The 19,204-nt window shown below is 42.5% G+C and overlaps 1 protein-coding gene across 6 annotated transcripts in view; it reads left to right on the top strand.

Annotated features, from left to right (window-relative positions):
- The first annotated feature begins 460 nt into the window (after nt 1-460).
- KANSL3 (KAT8 regulatory NSL complex subunit 3) overlaps nt 461-19,204 on the top strand; it is a 331,289-nt gene continuing 312,545 nt past the window's right edge. For 5 of the 6 annotated variants that reach the window (XM_029604292.1, XM_029604291.1, XM_029604289.1 and 2 more), the window contains exons 1-2: nt 461-612; nt 2,626-2,906. In XM_029604292.1, coding sequence (XP_029460152.1) covers nt 2,695-2,906 — 212 coding nt within the window. In that variant the 5' untranslated portion in view covers nt 461-612; nt 2,626-2,694. The other variant, XM_029604290.1, reaches the window with a different exon arrangement.

The following is a 19,204-nucleotide window of genomic DNA, read 5'->3' as shown; positions in this document are numbered from 1 at the left end:
TTCTGTTCCTGGTTTTCCAGGCTCCTGTCCTTCCCTCAGATTATGTCCTAGGTGTTCTAAACTCTGCTCTATGTCTCTCAAATTCTGTCCTTAAATTTTTTTTTTAACCATGCTTCGCTCCGTACATAGCGCGCCCTGTCCTGGTTTTTCCAGACCCCGTATCCCTATTTTTCCAGATTCCGTTCTGCAACTCTAGCCTGGATTTTTTCAGTTTCAGCTCAGTATCTCCTACGCCCTGTCCCGAGTGTCAGGTTATGCTCTCCATTTTTCACATTCTGTTCCAGCTTTTTTCAGGCCCTGCCCCGCATTTCTGACATCCCGAGTTGGGGGTGAGCAGGTTCCTCTTTATCTCGCTAAGCCACCGCCCTGGGTTTTCCAGGCTCTACTACTTCACGCCTCATACACTGCTCCAAACTTCCCAAGCTCTTTTCCGACTCTGTCGGACAGGCCTGGGTTTTACGGCTTGCTCATCAAGGCGCATGCTCGGGCACATGCGCACACTCATTCCCGTCGCGCGCGCAGAAGGTGACGCAGTGGTTTTGAGCAACTGCGAGAGTAAACGGCCGAAGGGAAGTGGTACCGGAGAGGGCTGCGAGTAATGGGAATAGTGAGGTTGGGAAGTCTATCGCTCTCCAAACTCAGCTTCTGTAGGCCAATTTATCGCCCGCAACGCTCCCTTTTTCTACGGCTCCCGATCTTATTACTCTCTATTCCATCTCTTCTCCCTTTGCTCTCAATCCTCTTTCCCTTTCTTTGATTCTACTAAATCCATCCCAACCCGTTCCCCTACCTCTAAACTCAGCCCTTCCTCTGCATTACCCCAAACCTATTTTACCTCCTCAAAGACCATTCATCTTTTCTCCTTTTCCTTTGTTCCTGCTTGAATTTATGTTCCTTCCATTTCCTCTCAAATCCTACTCCCACTTACATTTCCCTTCTCCTACCCTAACCCACCCCTTTCTTCCGCTCCCTCTCCAAACCCATTCCTACTCCCATGGCCTGTTTTGCGCTCCCCTCCCGCGAATTAAGCTCTCTTCCTGTGTGCCCCCCCCCCCTATGAAACCCGTTCTCCCCTGAAAACAGACCTTACTTTGAGTTTCTCCTTTAACTTACTCGTTTTTCCTTCGAGCACCCCCCCCCCCCCCCCCCCCGAAGCCATCTCTTTTTACTTACGCTCACTTCCTGATTCAATAAACTATTTTCCTAAAGAGGCAGAATGGAAAGCAAGTCTTAAGTAAACCGGGTCCAGTGTGCTCTCCCTGCAGAACCCATTCTTCGCTCTCTCCCATTGTGCTCCCGATCCAGCTGTCCTTTTCCTTTCTCTCGTACACTCTCTGTTGACTTTCTCATTGTGCTTCCCCTTATCTAAGTGTCTTTTTTTTCTCCTTTTCTCTCTCACTATCGCTACCTGCTTGCCTCTCACCCACCCCAACTCTCTCTTCCTACCTTACTTTCTCTTGCTCCTCCCCCTTATATTTCTCTTCCCTCTACTCTTTTGATTGAAATGTATTTAAATTCTGGTACATTTCTTTACATGTATGACCTAATTTGGCTGGCAGTGAGAAGTAGCTGTTGTAATTAGCTTATGTTATGACTTGGATTGTAACATCTTCCTCTGGCACCATATGACTAAGGATCCTATATACAGAGGGGCAGATTTTATAAAGCTGTGCACACACGTACTTTTGTTCGCGCAATTTCAATAGATACGCGCGTAGCCATTAAAATCCAGGGTCGGCGCGCGCAAGGCTGCCCAAAATCGGCAGCCTGCGTGCGCCAAGCCGCACAGCCTGCCTCCATTCCCTCCCCTCACCTTCCCCTCCCTTCTCCTACCTAACCCCCCCGGCCCTATCTAAACCTCCCCCCTACCTCTATCACGAAAGTTACGCCTGCTCGAAGCAGGCGTAACTTTGTGTGCGCCGGGCCAGCTGCCGTGCTCCATGTTCCGGTCCAGGGGCCGCTGTCACGTCCCCGGAACGCCCCCGGGCCGGAACCATGCCCCCCGAACACGCCCTCGAAACGCCGTGTCACTCATGACACGCCCCCGAAACGCCGTGTCACTCCCGGCACGCCCCCGACACGCCCCTCCATGCAAGCCCCGGGACTTAACGCGCATCCCGGGGCTTGCGTGCGCCGCCGAGCCTATGCAAAATAGGCTTGGCGCGTGCAGGGGGGGTTTGGGGTAGGTTTTCGGGGGGTATGCGCGTATCCCTTTGAAAATCTACCCCTAAGCGTTTTTGCCATAGAGCAAAATTGTGAGAAAACCTATATACTTTGTACAAATATTGTGATAGTGTTTGGGGAGAGCTATCTTGGAATGCTGCATAGTTACCTGGATAAGCTTATAATAAAACTGTTGGCACAGATTTATCATGTTTCCATTTTTTTTAATTGGGGACCTTGTATTTGAATCTGCATCCTTCTGACTTCACACCATTGATTTTAACACTGAACTAAAGAGGCTACTGCCCTAGTTGAGCTAGAACAATCATATTTCGTTTAGTCTGGTGATTATATTCCTTTCCTTATCTCATGCCTGTATCCAACCAAATATATTTATTGGCAATGTTGTAATACTGTCATTTCTTTTCAGGTGGTATAAATTAACATTTTTTTATATTCTAGTGTGCACGGAATGGAGAACCTTGAGTAATATTCATATTTGAACTTGAAGAATAAGAGAAAGTAGGAAATATGTCTTACCGTGGTGGGGAGCGGGACTTCCAAACCTCAGCACGAAGGATGGGCACCTCTCTTCTTTTCCAACTCTCTGTACATGAAAGAGAACTGGACCTGGTGTTTCTGGATCACAGCTATGCCAAGCCATGGAGCGCCCATCCTGATGCCAGCAGTGCCTGTCCCACTCGTATGCTCTTTGTCACCCCGAAGAGGCACCAGGACAATATGTGAGTCTGGCATCTTCCTCTTTATCTGAATGGTATGGGTCCCATTGGGACACTGGGCAACTTCTGCATGTGCTCCAAGAAAACTTACTTTGAACATATTTCCTGTAAATTAAATGAGTCACAGTTTGTGATCTGGCAGTGTTAGATGATTTTCTTAAAATAATCTTGCCTCACAAACAGGAGGAACAGCAGATATATAGCATAGATGAGCAAAACAGCAGCAAGCTCTAAGAGCAGCCCTCGGGAAGCCTGTTTGCTAGTTTGCTAAACGTGAGCAACCAGTATGGCTGTGCAAGTAGGAAAAAGTTGCTGATGAGTTGTGGGGAGAAAGTTCAACCTTGCTGCAAATTGGGGCCTATGGCCATGTCTGCTGCTGCAGTCCAAGGCAAATTCAGACTGCCAAGGAGAGAAATCAGCATTGCTGTGGCTTTGGATATCTTATTTTAATTAATTAATTTTATTTTATTTGGGATTTATATGTCGTTTACTATTGAGTCAAAGTGTCTTACAAGTACAGAACATGCATAAAAAAAATAAATGTAATAACACATAATACAATATCATCAAAATAACTAACAAATCAAATCATATAAAGAACAGAAAAATCAATAATCCAAACAATTTTAGCTCTGTAAGATATCATACTGAACCAAACCAAATCAGTGGCCCCCTGATGAAACAAACATTATTCGTTTGTTTCGTTTTAAACGTATGCATCGGGCCTAGGTCTAGGACTGAAGGTGAGGCTTGCCTAGGGTGTAGGCTGAGACCCGAAGCAGGGGCCGCGGTGTTGTGGTGTTCTGAAAATAAGAATGCTTAAAGCTACTAGGTTTAGAGAAAAGTGTATTTTATACTATAATATAAATCTTAAAATATTAAATAATAAGGTACCTAATGGAGAGGCAGAGTACCTTGAAAGGCTTCAAAACTCCCTTTCAAATGATTTTACTGATAACCAAATATTATATAGAATTTACAGTTGTATATTTCCAACCCCTAGGCTAGGTTACACAATTATCAAAATTTCCATGATTTTCTATTAAAAACAAATGATCTGAATGGATATATGGTAATTTGCCCTCAGATTCTATGTTAATTACTCTTGCCTCGTATGTAAATTAGGTTTTTTAATGGCTTGTGATTTAGATGGAATGTAAACTGTCTTTATTTCTGTTCAAAATTGTTCTTATCTTGTATTTCAGCATTTTTTATCTAGTTTATAGTCTTTTTGTCTAGGAAAACAAGTGCACGAGTCCTTTTGTTTAGTAAATGTTTATTGTTAGTACTTACAAAATTGCTTATGATCAAAAACTGAGAACAAAAATTAATGCCTTCATGTCTGACGTCAAAAAGTGTTTAACTGCTTTCCTATCGCTAATTGGGGGCTTGTAAGCACTACAACCGTGGCCTATGCCTGAGTCTGAAGCTGGGGCCTAGGCTAGGGTATAGGCCGAGGCCCCAAGTAGGGGCTGTGGCCTAGGCCTGAGCATGACAACAGGATCTCTGCGGAGGAATGGGTGGACAATGGAGCCTTGCCAAGACCACTGAAAATTAAAAAAACAAACAAAATAAAATACCTGATCCATTGGGTAATTCAACGAAGGCCAGGGACCGGACCCAGGCCAATACCATGACCCTACCTGGAGACTGGGTCTCGACGCTTGGGCCTCGGCCTAGGCTGGAGCCCGGATCCAGGCTGGGTCCCGACACCTGGGCCTTGGTCTAGGCCAGAGCCCAAGCCCAGGCCTGATGCGACCCGACCCTCTACAACCTTTGCAAGAAATGAAGTAGATGGTATCGGGCGATAATTAGAAAATAACAAAGGATCACTAGTGGAATTTTTTTTTTTTTTAGAAATAGATGGACTAAGGCCGCCTTTAGATTGATAAAGACAATCCCTTCTTGAAGGGAGGTGTTGACTAGAAAAGTGAGAGGTTCTACGGTCACAACTGGATCTAAATTCTGTGTTATATTTATTCATATTCTCTGTCATACTTAGCCTTCTAGATACATAGGTTCCATCTCACTGTGATATACCGCCACATTTATTCGCATAGTCTTATTTACTCATCTTGTTACTCTTCTACATTAATTGGCTGAAATGTAAATATTGCTCTGTTCCTTTATCTCCCCTCTTCCAGTTCCAAGTTAATTTTCCCTGTTTTTTGTAACTTTCTCACATCCTTTTCTGATTCCCTGTATTTAAAGTTCAAGGTTTTTATTGAGAATATTGTTATTACGCTACGTTATGCCTTTCACACTTTGTTAATTGTAAACCGGGTTGATGTGATGCCTGTCATGAAACTCGGTATAACAAAAACAATAAATAATAATAATAATAATAATTTATTAAAGTTTTTAAAATAGTGGTGCAACATGGATTCAAAGTGCAATTAGATTGATTCTTTTTTTGACAATCTGGGAGATCTTAGCCTTGGACACAGAATCAAATTCACTTCAGAATAGCTTATTAACACTGTCACGTATGTCACCTGGAAGGGGAATTGTTGAAATTGTGATCATAAGTCAGAAACCATTTTTGAAAAGAAAGCGGCAAAGGGTTTTGGGTGCAACTGATCAGAAAGTTGTGGCAAGAGAGAACTAGAATTTGGAAGGGAGTTGGTTAGTTTTAGTGACTGTATAAAAAAAGCTGATGTGAGTTATTCCACACTGAATAGATTTATGAAAAAAATTATTTGATTTTATAATTTGATTTCTATAATTGCTGTGGGCTGCATGGTATCTCTACTGGTCTAAATCAGATCGAGTTTTATGCCAGAGGCATTCTAGTTTATGAAGATCAACTTTATAATTTTTTAATCTGGGGCCAGGGAGCTAATGTTCTTTGGACGGTTTTAGAGCTGCTACTCTAAGGCATTTACTAGAGATTTATTCCATACGTTCACGATATTATCCGTGTTTGTTTACTATATCAACTGAAGTTATTCACTCTGAGCTAAGCTTGTCCATGACAACATGGCCCCCTGCTTGTAGGCCACTGGGGACTGTTGCTGCTGTTGCACAGGCCAACCCTCTTCCATGGAAAGGTGGAACCAGGCAACTGCAGCCAGTGAGGTTAAGTGGAGAAGGGGGAAGGGAAAGAATAATGGAAAAAGAAACAAGTAACTAAAAAAATGGAAACAGAAATGGAGTGAGTTATAAGAGAATATTTTTCCTGGAACCTAAAAATGTTGACTGGTGCCCAAGTTTTCTGAATATTTTTCCATCCCTGTATTCCCTTTCCCAGTGTGCTCCATCTTTCTGCACAGCCTGTGCTGGAGCAGTATGCAGGGGGGCATAGGGAATGAAGATGTACTTGGTGGGTGGGGGAGAAGGGAGCTGCCAGCACCTCAGCTTGAGAAGTCATGAGTAGTTTTTATGTGGGATCCTTGAGAGTTGCACTTCAGTGGAAGGAACTGAACAGCCACAATGATTGTGATGGTAACAAGAATTCAGAAGAGTCCTTACCATGACAGCTCTTCACACTGCTACATGGGAGATATGTTTCGAAAAAGTCTAGTCTTTTGATACTTAGGTTGGGAAGGAATAGGCTAAATCATTCTGCTGTACATCCTACTGACTGCCTCAGAGCAGCACTGCAGCTTGGAGAAGCTGTCCCCTCATTGGCGCTAGATAGAATACAAATGAATGCAGCTACTCGAATGACTGAATGCACCCAGTCTGACTCCCTCTCTGTGAGCCTTAGAGAAATATACACATCTTGCAGGACTTGTCTTCTGTAGCCAGGTGCCCATGGGGATGAGAGTGCAGAGCACATGAAGGACTGGGAGAAGGCTAACGATGGGGGGGGCCAAAGGGAGGCAGTGAATACCAAGGGCATACAGTCTTAAGCAAAGAAGAATAAAACAGATAAGAATGCAAGGGCATGGGGTACATGCACACTGCTTTACTTTATTATATTCAGAGCCTGTCCCTGGGAAATTATGCCACTGATGTTGGAAAAATTGTATATGTTAGAAAAGAACGCATATCTTGCTGATAATGTCTGCTACTGGTACCATTCAATAAGGGGAGTTTCTACACAATATCCCATTTAGAGTTATAATTCAGATTTTGGCCTTGATTGTTAGTAAGAGGTAAAACAAATTATGTGCAGTTTTTACTTTTTTTTTTACAAGTAGTATTTCACCATTGTAGAGAAGATGTGTAAAATCGATAATCCAGTTATAGTCAGAATAGATTTTTTTTTGTTTTTACATTTTTATGCTGAATTGAAAGTAATGATGACTCTTTGAATTGAAAGACTGGATAACATATTATGTCTAGGTTTTTAAGCTATTACCTCTCCAGGTTTAGTAGTAGTTTGGATTTTTAAAATGTCTTGGTAGTCTGGTTGTATCATTGACTAAATGAGATGAAATGACTTTCTTCTTGCCATTCAGTTCAGAAGTTTCATTTGCAGATGCAGACTTGACTCATGAGAGAGCACTTTAAAGAAATATTTCAAATTCTCAAGCTGTATGAAGTTGAAGTTCTCTCTTGGGTATGATGATAAATTCTATTACTGAACACCCTCTAAAGGAGAGCTAGTTTCTGGTTATGATGCACCTAGCTGCCCTCCAGTGGCTCTGTAGTATACTAGACCTCTGCTGTAGGAATTAGAGCACAGCTCAATAGTTTATTTATTTATTTATTTTTTATTTTTATATACCGAAGTTCTTGTAAGAACTACAAATCACCCCGGTTTACATGAAACGATGAATGTAGAATGTGGGAAAAACCTTTTGGCTGGAGGGCAGCATTGGTGAACCCTCTGTTGATAAGGTGGCTACTCTATCGGGGGGGGGGGGGGTGTCATAGGTGTGGGCAGAATGCTTGTAGTAAGCATGTTGCTCTATCAGAACTGTTTGTGTGGTTGGGCAACGTGAAAGAGGAAACTGGAGCAGCAGTGGTGGAATTAGATTGGAAGCAGCTGCAGCCGGAGAGAGATTGTGCCCTGCTGTCAGCTAGCAGCACTTAGTTTTTCTCCAGTTGCTGGATAGCAGATTTCAAACTGAAAATGAATGCATCCTCGTCCAACGTGAACTTGCTAGGCAGATCCAAATATCTCTCTCTGGTAATTTATGAACTGCAACTGCATATAGAAAAAAATAGAATGATAAGGGATATTTATTTTATTGAAATGTTATTAGTGTGCTGGTGAATTTTATATTCCAGTATATTATTTTTATTTTATTTTTTATTTATTTATTTGTTTTTATATACCGGTGTTCGATTTTACATATCACATCGGTTTACATACAACTTGGTGGTGCAGGAAGTCAAGTGTTTCGTTTTGTCATGATACAGAGAACATCTATAACAGTAACATGGGTGATAGGTTACACAAATAGTCTAAGGCAGCGCTTCTCAACCAGTGTGTCGCGTGCTCCCGGTCTCTCCCGCTGCCCTTTCTTCCCTGCTGCCGTTGCCGCTGGGCTATCGGCACGTTCAAGCCCAGTGGGAATGGCAGCGGTACTACAAGAAGCTGTTGTGGCACCTGCGGCTGGCCTTTTCTTCCCGCGCCTGCCCCCCCCCCCCCCCCGTGACCCAGAACAAGAAGTGATACACAGTGCGGTGCGCGGGAAGGAGAAAGAGCCATACCGCGTGGAAAAGTAGCAGCAGCATTGGCCCCTGAGCAATTGAAGCAGCCAGAAAGGAGACAGCAGCATGAGCCTCCCGCGGCCGATGGGATTCTTCTTTCTTGGCCTGCGGGGGCTGGAGGAGGAGGCTGCTGCAGCTACCATTTGTGCTCGGGGGGTGGGGGGAGGAGGAGAGGAAGTGAGTGAGAGAAAGAGAGAGAAGTAGCCAGCCTGTGTGTAAGTGAGAGAATGTATTTGATTGAGAGCATGTGTGTGATTGAGAGAAACTGGTCAGAGAGCTGATGTGTGTGTGTATATGTGAGAGACATTGAAAGTGACTGCTCAGGGAGATGACTGGTGTGTGTGTGTGTGAGAGAGAGAAAAAGCATGGAAGTGAGAAATCTGGTTATGTGAGAAAGCATGGGAGTAAGAAGCCTGGTGTTGTGGGGGTGTGTGTGAAAGAGAGCATGGGAGTGAGAAGCCTAATTATGTGAGAGAGCATGGGAGTGGGAAGCCTGTGTGTGTGTGCATGCATGAGAGAGAGACTGGTTGGTAAGGTGATGGTGTGTGTGAGAGAAAGAGACTGGTGTGTGTGTGAATGTGAGAGAGAGAATGTGATTCATGGAATGAGAAGCCTGTGCACGTGGAGAGCCAGCATGGAAATGAGAGAGAGACTGGTGTGTGTGTGTGTAACAGAGAGAAAGTGATTATGGGAATGAGAAGCCTGTGCATGTGAAGAGAGTGAGCATGGGGAGTGAGAAACCTGGGTGTGTGTGTGACACAGCATGGGAGGGAGAAGCCTGTATATGTAAGACAGAACATGGAAGTGGGAAGCCTGTGTGTATATGCATGAGAGAGATCAGGTGACTGGTGTGTGTTTGTGTGTGAGACAGCGAGAGAAAGTGATTATGGGAAAGAGAAGCCTGTGCATGTGAAGAGTGAGCATGGGAGTGAGCAACCTGTGTGTGTGTGTGTGTGAGACATCATGGGAGTGAGAAGCCTGTATATCTGAAAGAGAACATGGGAGTGGGAAGCCTGTGTGTGTGTATGCATGAGATAGATCAGGTGACTAGTGTGTGTATGTGTGTTTGTGTAGGAGAGAGAATGTGATTATGGGAATGCGAAGTGTGAGCATGGGAGTGAGAAACCTGGGTGTGTGTGAGACACAGCATGGGAGTGAGAAGCCTGTATATCTGAAAGAGAACATGGGAGTGGGAAGCCTGTGTGTGTGTATGCATGAGAGAGATCAGGTGACTGGTGTGTGTTTGTGTGTGTGAGAGAGAGAAAGTGATTATGGGAATGAGAAGCCTGTGCATGTGGAGAGAACAAGCATGGGAGTGAGAGACTGGTGAGTGTGTGTGAGACAGAGAAAGTGATTATGAGAGTGAGAAGCCCATATATGTAAGTAGAAATCGAGAGTGGGAAGCCTGTGTGTGTATGGCATGAGAGAAACTGTTCAGGAAGGTGACTGATGTGTGTGTGTATGGCATGAGAGAAACTGTTCAGGAAGGTGACTGATGTGTGTGTGTCAAAGACTGTTTGGGAGATGATTGGTGTGTGAGAGACAGAAACTGGTCATGGGGGCATGACTGGTATGGTGTGTGTGTGAGAGACTTGGGCACTAAGGAAGAGGACCATGAGTATAGAGCTTAGCTTCTACTACTGCTTCTGGTGTGTGCCACGGCCTGCATGGAAGAGGAGTAGGAGAGCTGCTGGAGGGGCTAAATAAAGGTGGCTTTTTAAGTTTATTTTTCTTGATTGACTGCCATTTTAATTATTTAATATTATGTGATGTCTGCTTTTTTGAAATATTTTATTGGTGTTTGAAGAATGTTTAATAGTTTATGAGTTAATTGTTGGATGTTATTCTGTTCATAGCTGTTTGGAAACATTTATTCTGCTTATTAGTATAGTTTTACAATTATTTCTGTGTGGGGATCTATAGCTGCTTGCTAGTTCTGTTTTCCTAATAAGAGGTGTATTGGTTTTTAGGGCCTGATTTAATATTTGTAGTGTTGCCTTTTCATAGATAGGGTTGCTCCTGTTTGAGTGTATTCCATAATACAGGTGTAACTGTGTGTGGATTAGTTTATGTGCATTACTACAGATCCTGGGAGTATGTTAGGTCGGTTCTGTGTCTGTTACCGAGATGAGATATTTTACTAGTGCAATAAAAAAGTTTACCAAGGACACAGAGGACAACATAGACAGTGTATATCTTATGAATAATAGTCTTTATTACTTGTGCGCACAAGGAAGTCAGTAAAGACTGACTTGCCTTGTGCTGATTTGGTCATTCTAAATAGCGTTTTCTACAATAATAAAACAACACTCCTTTGATTTAGGGTGACAAGTTACGAGAAACATTTGTTTTAAACATTTGCTCACTTTTAAACATTTTCCTCAGCGCCCTGGGAAGCTTCATCAACCTTGATTTTATAACTCTTCATGTTTTCCCTAAGACTACAAAGCGTCTTTTCTTTTATCTAAGTGTGAGACAGTTTCAGAGACAGTTTCAACAGCAGCAGTGCCCTTAATTTACAAGCAAGCAGTGCCCCCTGGACCTCAGATGATGCATCTGTATTGAATAGATGGCCCCAATATTTTTTATTATCGCAGTCGCTCCTTTTTTGTCCAGGGGCACGCTGCTTGCCTTAAAAATTAGTTATACTTTCACTCATAGTGCATAATCTGCTAAGCTCTTCAGCCGGAGATGCTTTCCGTGGTACTGCAAGTATTGTAGAGACCAGTATTTTAGGAACGCTTTTCTTACATAACATAATAATGCATTGAACAGATACACATAATATAAGAAGGAACGCTATAAAAGCATCAATATTCTTTTACCCAAAAGTCCTAACATGCTGCCCAAGCCAAAAACATCCCAGGAGGTGTTATCTGTAGCAGTATAGTGAGAAAGGTGGGTCAACAGATTATCTATAGCTTGCATGTGAATTCCTAATACTACCAATCATTATTAATATAAGAACAACAAGAAGAATTGATAAATTGGCAAACACCTCCCTTATCAGCTAGTAACATCTCTAAAGCCATCCGATTATCTAAAACTACTTCCTTAAGAGATTTAATTTCTTGTTGCATTAGTCCCATAATTTTCATTGTCTCATTCATAGTGACTTCCACAGTGGCAGAAAGATTCTTTAATGCACTTTCAAGTTAAAAAACACCTAAACCAGGAAAAATAGTCCTCAAAATACAATGAAAGTATCACAGTCCATCTGAAAATCGAGTAAGTGACCTGCGCCTTTTCTAGGGGCAAATCAGTTCTGTTGAAAGAAGACACCTGGTATAATGTATCCAAAGGGAAAACTGAGCAGTAGTATTGAAGGAATAGTCTTACTGCTCCCCACGGTGCAAAGAACCATAGTCCTGAAGTCATTCACTTTTACCTTCAGAGGTGGTGAAGTAGATTCGTGATATGTTCCTTCCAGTTACAACAGGAAGGCCCAGCACAGAGCAGCCTTGCTCTTCAATATAAGCCTTGGCAAGCAGAAGCATGGGTAAAGGGGTGTACTCATCATGAATATAGTTCCCAGTACACCTGAGGTTGCGTCCATAACCAGTAGGTTCCTTGAATCCTTCTCTCAGCTTCCATAGGGCACAGCTGGCACATTGCATAGACTGACTGGCTGCTCTTGCTGTGGTCACAATGAGGTAGAGTCTTTGTCAAAGCATGGCGGATGCTTATAGTCCACGCAGTATGAAGGATGCGCCCCAAGGAGAACCGCCATCTTGTTGTAAACCTTATATAGGTGAGCAGTCATGTTTAGTTCATGGTCAAAACATTCATGCACAAAGTTCCATCGTGCGGACAGACAGACGATATTTCACCACACAATAGTAAACCTTTTGTAGGTGACGGCCATCATATCGGTGCCATTTGCCCAGAGAAGCAAAAGCAGGGTCCTGTCCGTTCCAGTAGCCTCGTGAGAGAGTTCTATGTCCCGGAGCTTCCTGCTGTTGTAGTACTGTTGGCTCTTTTGCATTGAAAGATGTACCCAAGTAGGGTGTCCTTCCAATTTTACTGCAGAATGTGAGGTTAAAAATACCTGTGAAGTCCTCTCCACCTGGGAGCCAAGGAGTTCTTTTCGCCGAAAAATCTTTAAAAAAAACCAAAGTCCCCTGGTTTTCACACTCTCAGTGTACACTTATTCTCAGTGTACACTGGAGGAAAAGATACTCGCACTTTCTGCCAGTGTGAAGTCAAAACTTTCTGCAACATAAACAAATAATGGTTAAGACATACCTCTTGTGAAAATATAAGAGCAGTTGAGGGTTTTAGCATTAGACCAATAGCCATTGGTCGTCCAGTGACTATCTCTAGTGGGGTAAGTCCTGTCTTGGAATGGGGTGATGCCCACAAAGCCATTAGAGCTAAAGGGAGAGCTTGTAGCCAGGTTAAGTGCGCTGCAGCCATGATAATGCCCAGCTTAGTTTTTAGCCTGTCATTGAAGTTTTCTATAAGGGCAGAGGCTTGAGGTCTGTAAGGTGTGTGAAACCTGAGAGAGATTCCTAATGCATTACTTAATGATACAACAATGTTATTCACAAAGTGTTTCCTCTGAACACTATCAATAGATTCTGGGATTCCATATCTTGGAATAAACTCTTTCAGTAAAATCTTAGCTACAGAGATTGCATCTGTCTTTATTTCTGGAAAGCTTCCTCTTTATCCTGAGACGCTGCAAAATATTGTTAGTACATACTCGAAGTTTGGCATTGGGGTAATTCAATAAAGTCAACCTGGATCTGCAAGAGAGGGCCCAGGGGGCGCTTTTAGGTGTGCAGGAGTGACAATCAAGCCCTTGGAGACCTTGGTACCAATTACATTGCATACACTGAGAACATATGGTATTAGTCAGAGCCCTGTAACCCCCACCAGTGGTGAAAGAACAGGCCTGTTAGTGCGGTAGGAGCTGCATGAGATGCCTGGTGAAGGGAGAGTAGGATATGGGGCAGTATGTGCCGGGGGGGGGGGGGGGCCATTACTTCGCTATTTGGGCCGAACCATATCTGATCTTGTCCCTGATTGTGGCCCCCTTCCTTTTTTTCTTTTTCTTTTTCCCCCACAATTTCCAGTCATCTTTATCCTGTGCCTGCCACTGTATCAAATTTTTAATAGTAAAATCTTTGTTTTCCTTAGTAAAAGGCATCTTGCAACTCCTACTGTACTGTTGGACTGTTGGTCAGGGCTGCATTCTTGTCAAGTTTATTTCTTTTACTACTGCCAGCCGAGAGGCAACAAGATAGCTTTTAACAAGGACCACTCCCAATCATTCCCCATCCACTGCCAAAAACTCTCTCACCTTCCACAATGCCCCACGAGTGAGACACAATCCCTTCTCCCCCGGTGAGAGGTCCAGCCTACAGCACCCCCCCACCAGACACACACACACAGCACATTCAATCTGTAGCAAGCCTGCACTTATCATGGAGAGTAAACTACGTCAGCATTAGAGAGAGGGATATCTTTTAAGCCTTCCCGGGGTTGTAATTCACATTCCATTAACATTGCACAATCATGGTCTGTAACATCTAAATCAATTATTTCTGGTAACAAGGTAACAGGGGTGAGAGCAGAACAGAGATTATATTCCTTGATTGTAAAAGGAGTTCATACTTTATCATGTGTTCCAATGTGATTTCCTGAGTCTTTGTAAAACTGTGATTCAAAACATATCTTATTTTAATTGACACATTTGAAATTTACCTTTTAATACTTTAAGACCTAATTAATGCAGAAAACATTTTTTCTACTCCAAAATGACTTATGCAAAACTGGGTGAGACAATACAAAAGAACATAACAAAGTAAGGTATCTTAAGCTTCTGGGATAAACTGTCAGTGCTATAAACTATAAATGTTGTAAGTCATGGTTAATTCTGAATCCTTATTTTTGTGTGATTGATCTTAATTACAGACACTACATTACCATGCTATAGTTAATTCTTCTAATGCTACCTTAAGTTAGGAGTTTATTAAATATTCACCTCCTTTTCTAGTTTCTATAATGACAAATATTAAGAAACATTTTTAACCTGGTCACAAAGAAAAAGTGTCTGTAAGTTTGGAATCCACATGCTGGTAGATGAAAATATATGTATATATAGAGTGTGGAGCAGTGAAAACTGTCAGGGGAACTAGAGCATCTTGTACAAGATTCATCTATAAATCAAAAATCTCTGCCTATTAGGGGTTAAAACAATTAAAAATTCTTGGTACATGTGTTTGCAATTAAAAGATAGCTGCTGCATATATCACAATCCTTAATTCATAATTTGAAATTCCAAACATACCAGAGAAATGTTTTAGGGGTTAAATTGTTACACTGAGAAGTAGCCACTGTCCATCCCATAAATCAATCGTATAACTTAAATCAACAAGAACCAAACTAGGTGCTTTCAATACAAAAAATGCAATATCTCCTATGCTTATGTAAGGTCTTTTTAAGTTTTATTGTTTACAAACTCAATAGTTTATTAACTTTTAACAATATGTTAGCCAGAATTTCTGAAAGAATTCTACTAAATTAAAGTACTTACTGTGACCTTTCAAGTGCTGGAATTGCCATAATAATTGTAAAGCATTACAGCAGAAATCAGACATAAATAAAAACCAAATTGCAAACTTCATTTTCCCTTTTTTTTATGTTCCCTTGTATATTTTGTTTTCTCCAGTACACATTTATTAACACAGATAAATAATTCACAATCACTTTTAATAAGTTCTCCTTAAGTAAAAAATAATCTGCAATGGGCATTTCCAAAGTAGATAAAAAGAAATAGTACATTTGACCAAAAAGAAATCTTTCAAACCAATCTACCATAGCAGAGACTTTGAAGTTTGGCTAATAGGCAGCAACACTTGCATAACACTTTTCCTAATGGATATATAGGCAGTTCTCAAAAACAGCCTGCATCATAAGGCACTGTTTCCCTGTATGCAGGAGTTGTAGCGAATGCAGAGATTAAAACAAACATCTAATAGAAAAAAAAACCTCTAGGTTATTACAGTGCTTGGTAAAAATGATTTGTAAGGGACTCTTGGTTTTGGTATTTCTTTGCTGGGTAAAAGAGAAAGGCACGCAATTCTCTTGTATCACAAATACTCCATGTATGCAAGTGTTCCCAAGAAATCAAGGTTCTTTTTGCTATCCCCTTGTTCCAAGGCTAAATACCCAGGGAATTCACTACCCTGTATCCCAGTCCTAGACAATCCCAGAGAATTCGTCTCCCTGAATGTGGATTGCCCAGACCGTCCCAGCCTTAGGCTGTAAAACTAGGGATTTTACTTCCCTATAGTTCACCGGGCCGGGTATTTTTATCCAGAAGCCTAGCGCCCTGTCTGTTAGCTGCTGGCTTATCTTTTTCTTAAGTTGCCGGCTGGAGCTCTGCGCCCTTATCCGTTAAGCAGCAGGCTGCCACTACCCAGTGCCCTATCAATTAAGCTACTGGCTTTTATCAGGTACCTTTGTAATGCTGAACGCTTTGTTATTCATAGGAACACACAAGTCACTTAATAGTAAACACATTTCCCTTAAAGGTCTCAATGTTAGTGCAATACAAATGGTACAGCACAAAAAAAACCAAAGAGAAAAAGATTAAAAATACCTTCAGGGATCCTCTGTGTCCTGTATTATGTTCAAATCAAGAGAGGGAATGGCTGTGCGTGTCCTGTCCTTAGGCATCCTTTCCCCCGGCTCAGGCCAGGCCAGCATTCCCGTCTTTGATTCCCGCACAATGCACCATCTGCAATAAAAAAGTTTACCAAGGACACAGAGGACAACATAGACAGTGTATATCTTATGAATAATAGTCTTTATTACTTGTGCGCACAAGGAAGTCAGTAAAAGACTGACTTGCCTTGTGCTTGATTTGGTCATTCTTAAATAGCGTTTTCTACAATAATTAAAACAACACTCCTTTGATTTAGGGTGACAAGGTTACGAGAAACATTTGTTTTAAACATTTGCTCACTTTTAACATTTTCTCAGCGCCCTGGGAAGCTTCATCACCCTTGATTTTATAACTCTTCATTGTTTTCCCTAAGACTACAAAGCGATACATGTGTCTTTTCTTTTATCTAAGTGTGAGACAGTTTCAGAGACAGTTTCAACAACAGCAGTGCCCTTAATTTACAAGCAAGCAGTGCCCCCTGGACCTCAGATGATGCATCTGTATTGAATAGATGGCCCCAATATTTTTTATTATCGCACTAGCATGTAAGCTTTTGTATCAGTCTTATTTGTTGTGTTTTCTCAAGAGGACATGCATTGGTGGTAAACTGCTGTCTTTTCATAAGTAGGGCTGTTGAGCCTGGAAGTAGAAGGAGTTTGAGTTGCTGTTACTGAGATGACACCAGAACCAGAATATCTTTTTTGTAGGGTGAGTTGTATGGGGAATGTCATAATTCTGCTTTACATCCATTATTGTGGGTCAGGGGGGTTCCCGTGGATGCAAACTGTACTTTTACATCTAGCCCCGTGACGATCATGGGTCAGTGTGTCATGCATGTGAGAACCATCTGTCAGGTGTGGCCCGACAGAAAAAAGGTTGAGAACCACTGGTCTAAGGGGTGGATATTATATGTCAGGGGTCGGGAACCCATGGCTCGCGAGCCAGATATGGCTCTTTTGATGGCTGCATCTGGCTTGCAGACAAATCTAAATCAGTGTGTTTGCCACACTTTCCAGTCCCCCGCTGACCCAGCTGCCTCCCCGGTCCTCCTCCGCCCGGGCTTAAAATGCTGTCAGCCCGGGCGGAACGCGGCAGAATAGCTGGAGTCGGCGGCAACCGGCATGCTCTCTTCTTCCCGCCCCCTGCACCCCCCCCCCCGCGGCCCGGAAGAGGAAGCGGCAGAATAGCTGGCGTCGGCGGCACCAGCATGCTCTCTTCTTCCCGCCCCCGCCCCCCCCCCCCCCCCCCACGGCCCGGAAGAGGAAGTGGTGAGCATCGGGTGCGTGCACAGGAAGAAGAGACCATGCTAGTGTGGTCAGCGTCGGTCCGACGAAAAGAAGACTGTGCAGCGTGGCTTGGAGGAAAATAAAGAAGAGCTTCAACCGTGGCCGATGGGACTCCTCCTCCGCGAGGGCTGAAAATGAAGGAGGTTAGCGTTGGGAGGAGGCTGCTGCTGCCGCGAGTTGTGGGGGTGGGGGAGAGAGAGAGTGAATGAGCGCGCAAGCATGTGTGTTTGAGATCCTGTGTGTGTGAGTGAGAGATTGCATGTATGTGAATGATTGAGAGCCTGTATATGTGAAAGAGAGTATGTGATTGAGAGCCTGCCTGTGAGAGAGAGAGCACCTGTATGTGTAAGTTTGTAATTGAAAACCTGTTTGTGTGAAAGAGTATGTGTGTATGATTGAGATCCTTTGTGTGTGAGAGAAATCATGTGTATGTATGATTAAGAGCCTGTGTGTATAAGTAAGAGAGAGATCATGTGTGTCTGTGTGTGATTGAGAGCTGATTTAGGTGAGGGAGCATGTGAGTATGATTGAGAGCCTGTGTGTAAATGAGAGAAAGAGAGGACATGTTTGTAAGCATGTGAATGAGAGTCTGTGTGTGAGAGAAAAAGACAGCATGTATTTATGTGATTGAAAGCCTGTGTGTGTGTGTAAGCGTGAAAAGATAGACAGCATGTGTATAAATGTGTAATTAAGAGCCTATATAAGTGAGAGAGAAAAAACATGTGTATATGTGAGTGACTGAGAGCATGTGTGTATAGGTGTGTCATTGAGAGCCAGTGTGAGAGAGAGCGCTGGTATGTGACTGAGAGAGGAGAAAGTTCCAAGCAAACCACCCCACCTCCTGCTAATTCAGAACAATCTCAGGACACCTGAATATCAAACGTTCCCAGGTATGCAGAGCAAAAAAAATTTTGTATCATTATTTTTCATTACTGGGTCTTTGTGTCTGCTATTTTGAAATATTTTGTTGGTATCTGGAAATGTTTTATATGAGTTTTTAAGTATTGGATATTCCACTCATCAGCTGTTTCGAAATATGTTCTTTTGTTAGTACAGTTTACTGCTGATGATTTTATATTTCTTGATTTGTTTTATAAGGATGTGTGATGTTTCTTTTTTCCTTTGTTACACTGCATACAGAGACTCTGGCTTGTTGCAGTTTCCAATTCAGTTTTTGTCTGCATGCTTCTAGTTATGCGTTTTGGTCTCTTTATTCTATGTTAGGTGAGGGACAGCACGTGATTCAGGTGAGGTTTTCTGCTGGCGTGTAGTTTCTGTGTAGGACTCTATAGCAGCCTGACTTGGTCCGTTTTCCTAATAGGAGATGTATTGTACTTTAAAAGTGTGTTCTTACATAAAATGCACACATTTACTTGTATTTAGTTTTAAACGTATTGTATGGCTCTCATGGAATTACATTTTAAAATATGTGGCGTTTATGGCTCTCTCAGCCAAAAAGGTTCCTGACCCCTGTTATATGTTATAGTTTGCTTGATATAACATTGTATCATAGTAATGATGACAGAAAAGGACCAAATGGTCCATCCAGTCTGCCCAGCAAACCTCTTATGGTAGTATCTGCTGTGCTGTGCAAAACATACATAATAAAAGGATCATGTTTCTCTTAAGGGTAGCAACTGAAGCTCCGTGCAGTAATTCAGTGATCCTTCTTGAAAATTCAGACAGTGCTTATGTGTTTGCTTATGGAGGTGGCCTTAAAAGTAGTCCTGTAC

This window comes from Rhinatrema bivittatum, chromosome 5 (genome assembly GCF_901001135.1).
Source record: "Rhinatrema bivittatum chromosome 5, aRhiBiv1.1, whole genome shotgun sequence".
Taxonomy (NCBI): domain Eukaryota; kingdom Metazoa; phylum Chordata; class Amphibia; order Gymnophiona; family Rhinatrematidae; genus Rhinatrema; species Rhinatrema bivittatum.
Note: the sequence above shows the minus strand (reverse complement) of the source record. Positions and strands in the feature narration are given on the sequence as shown.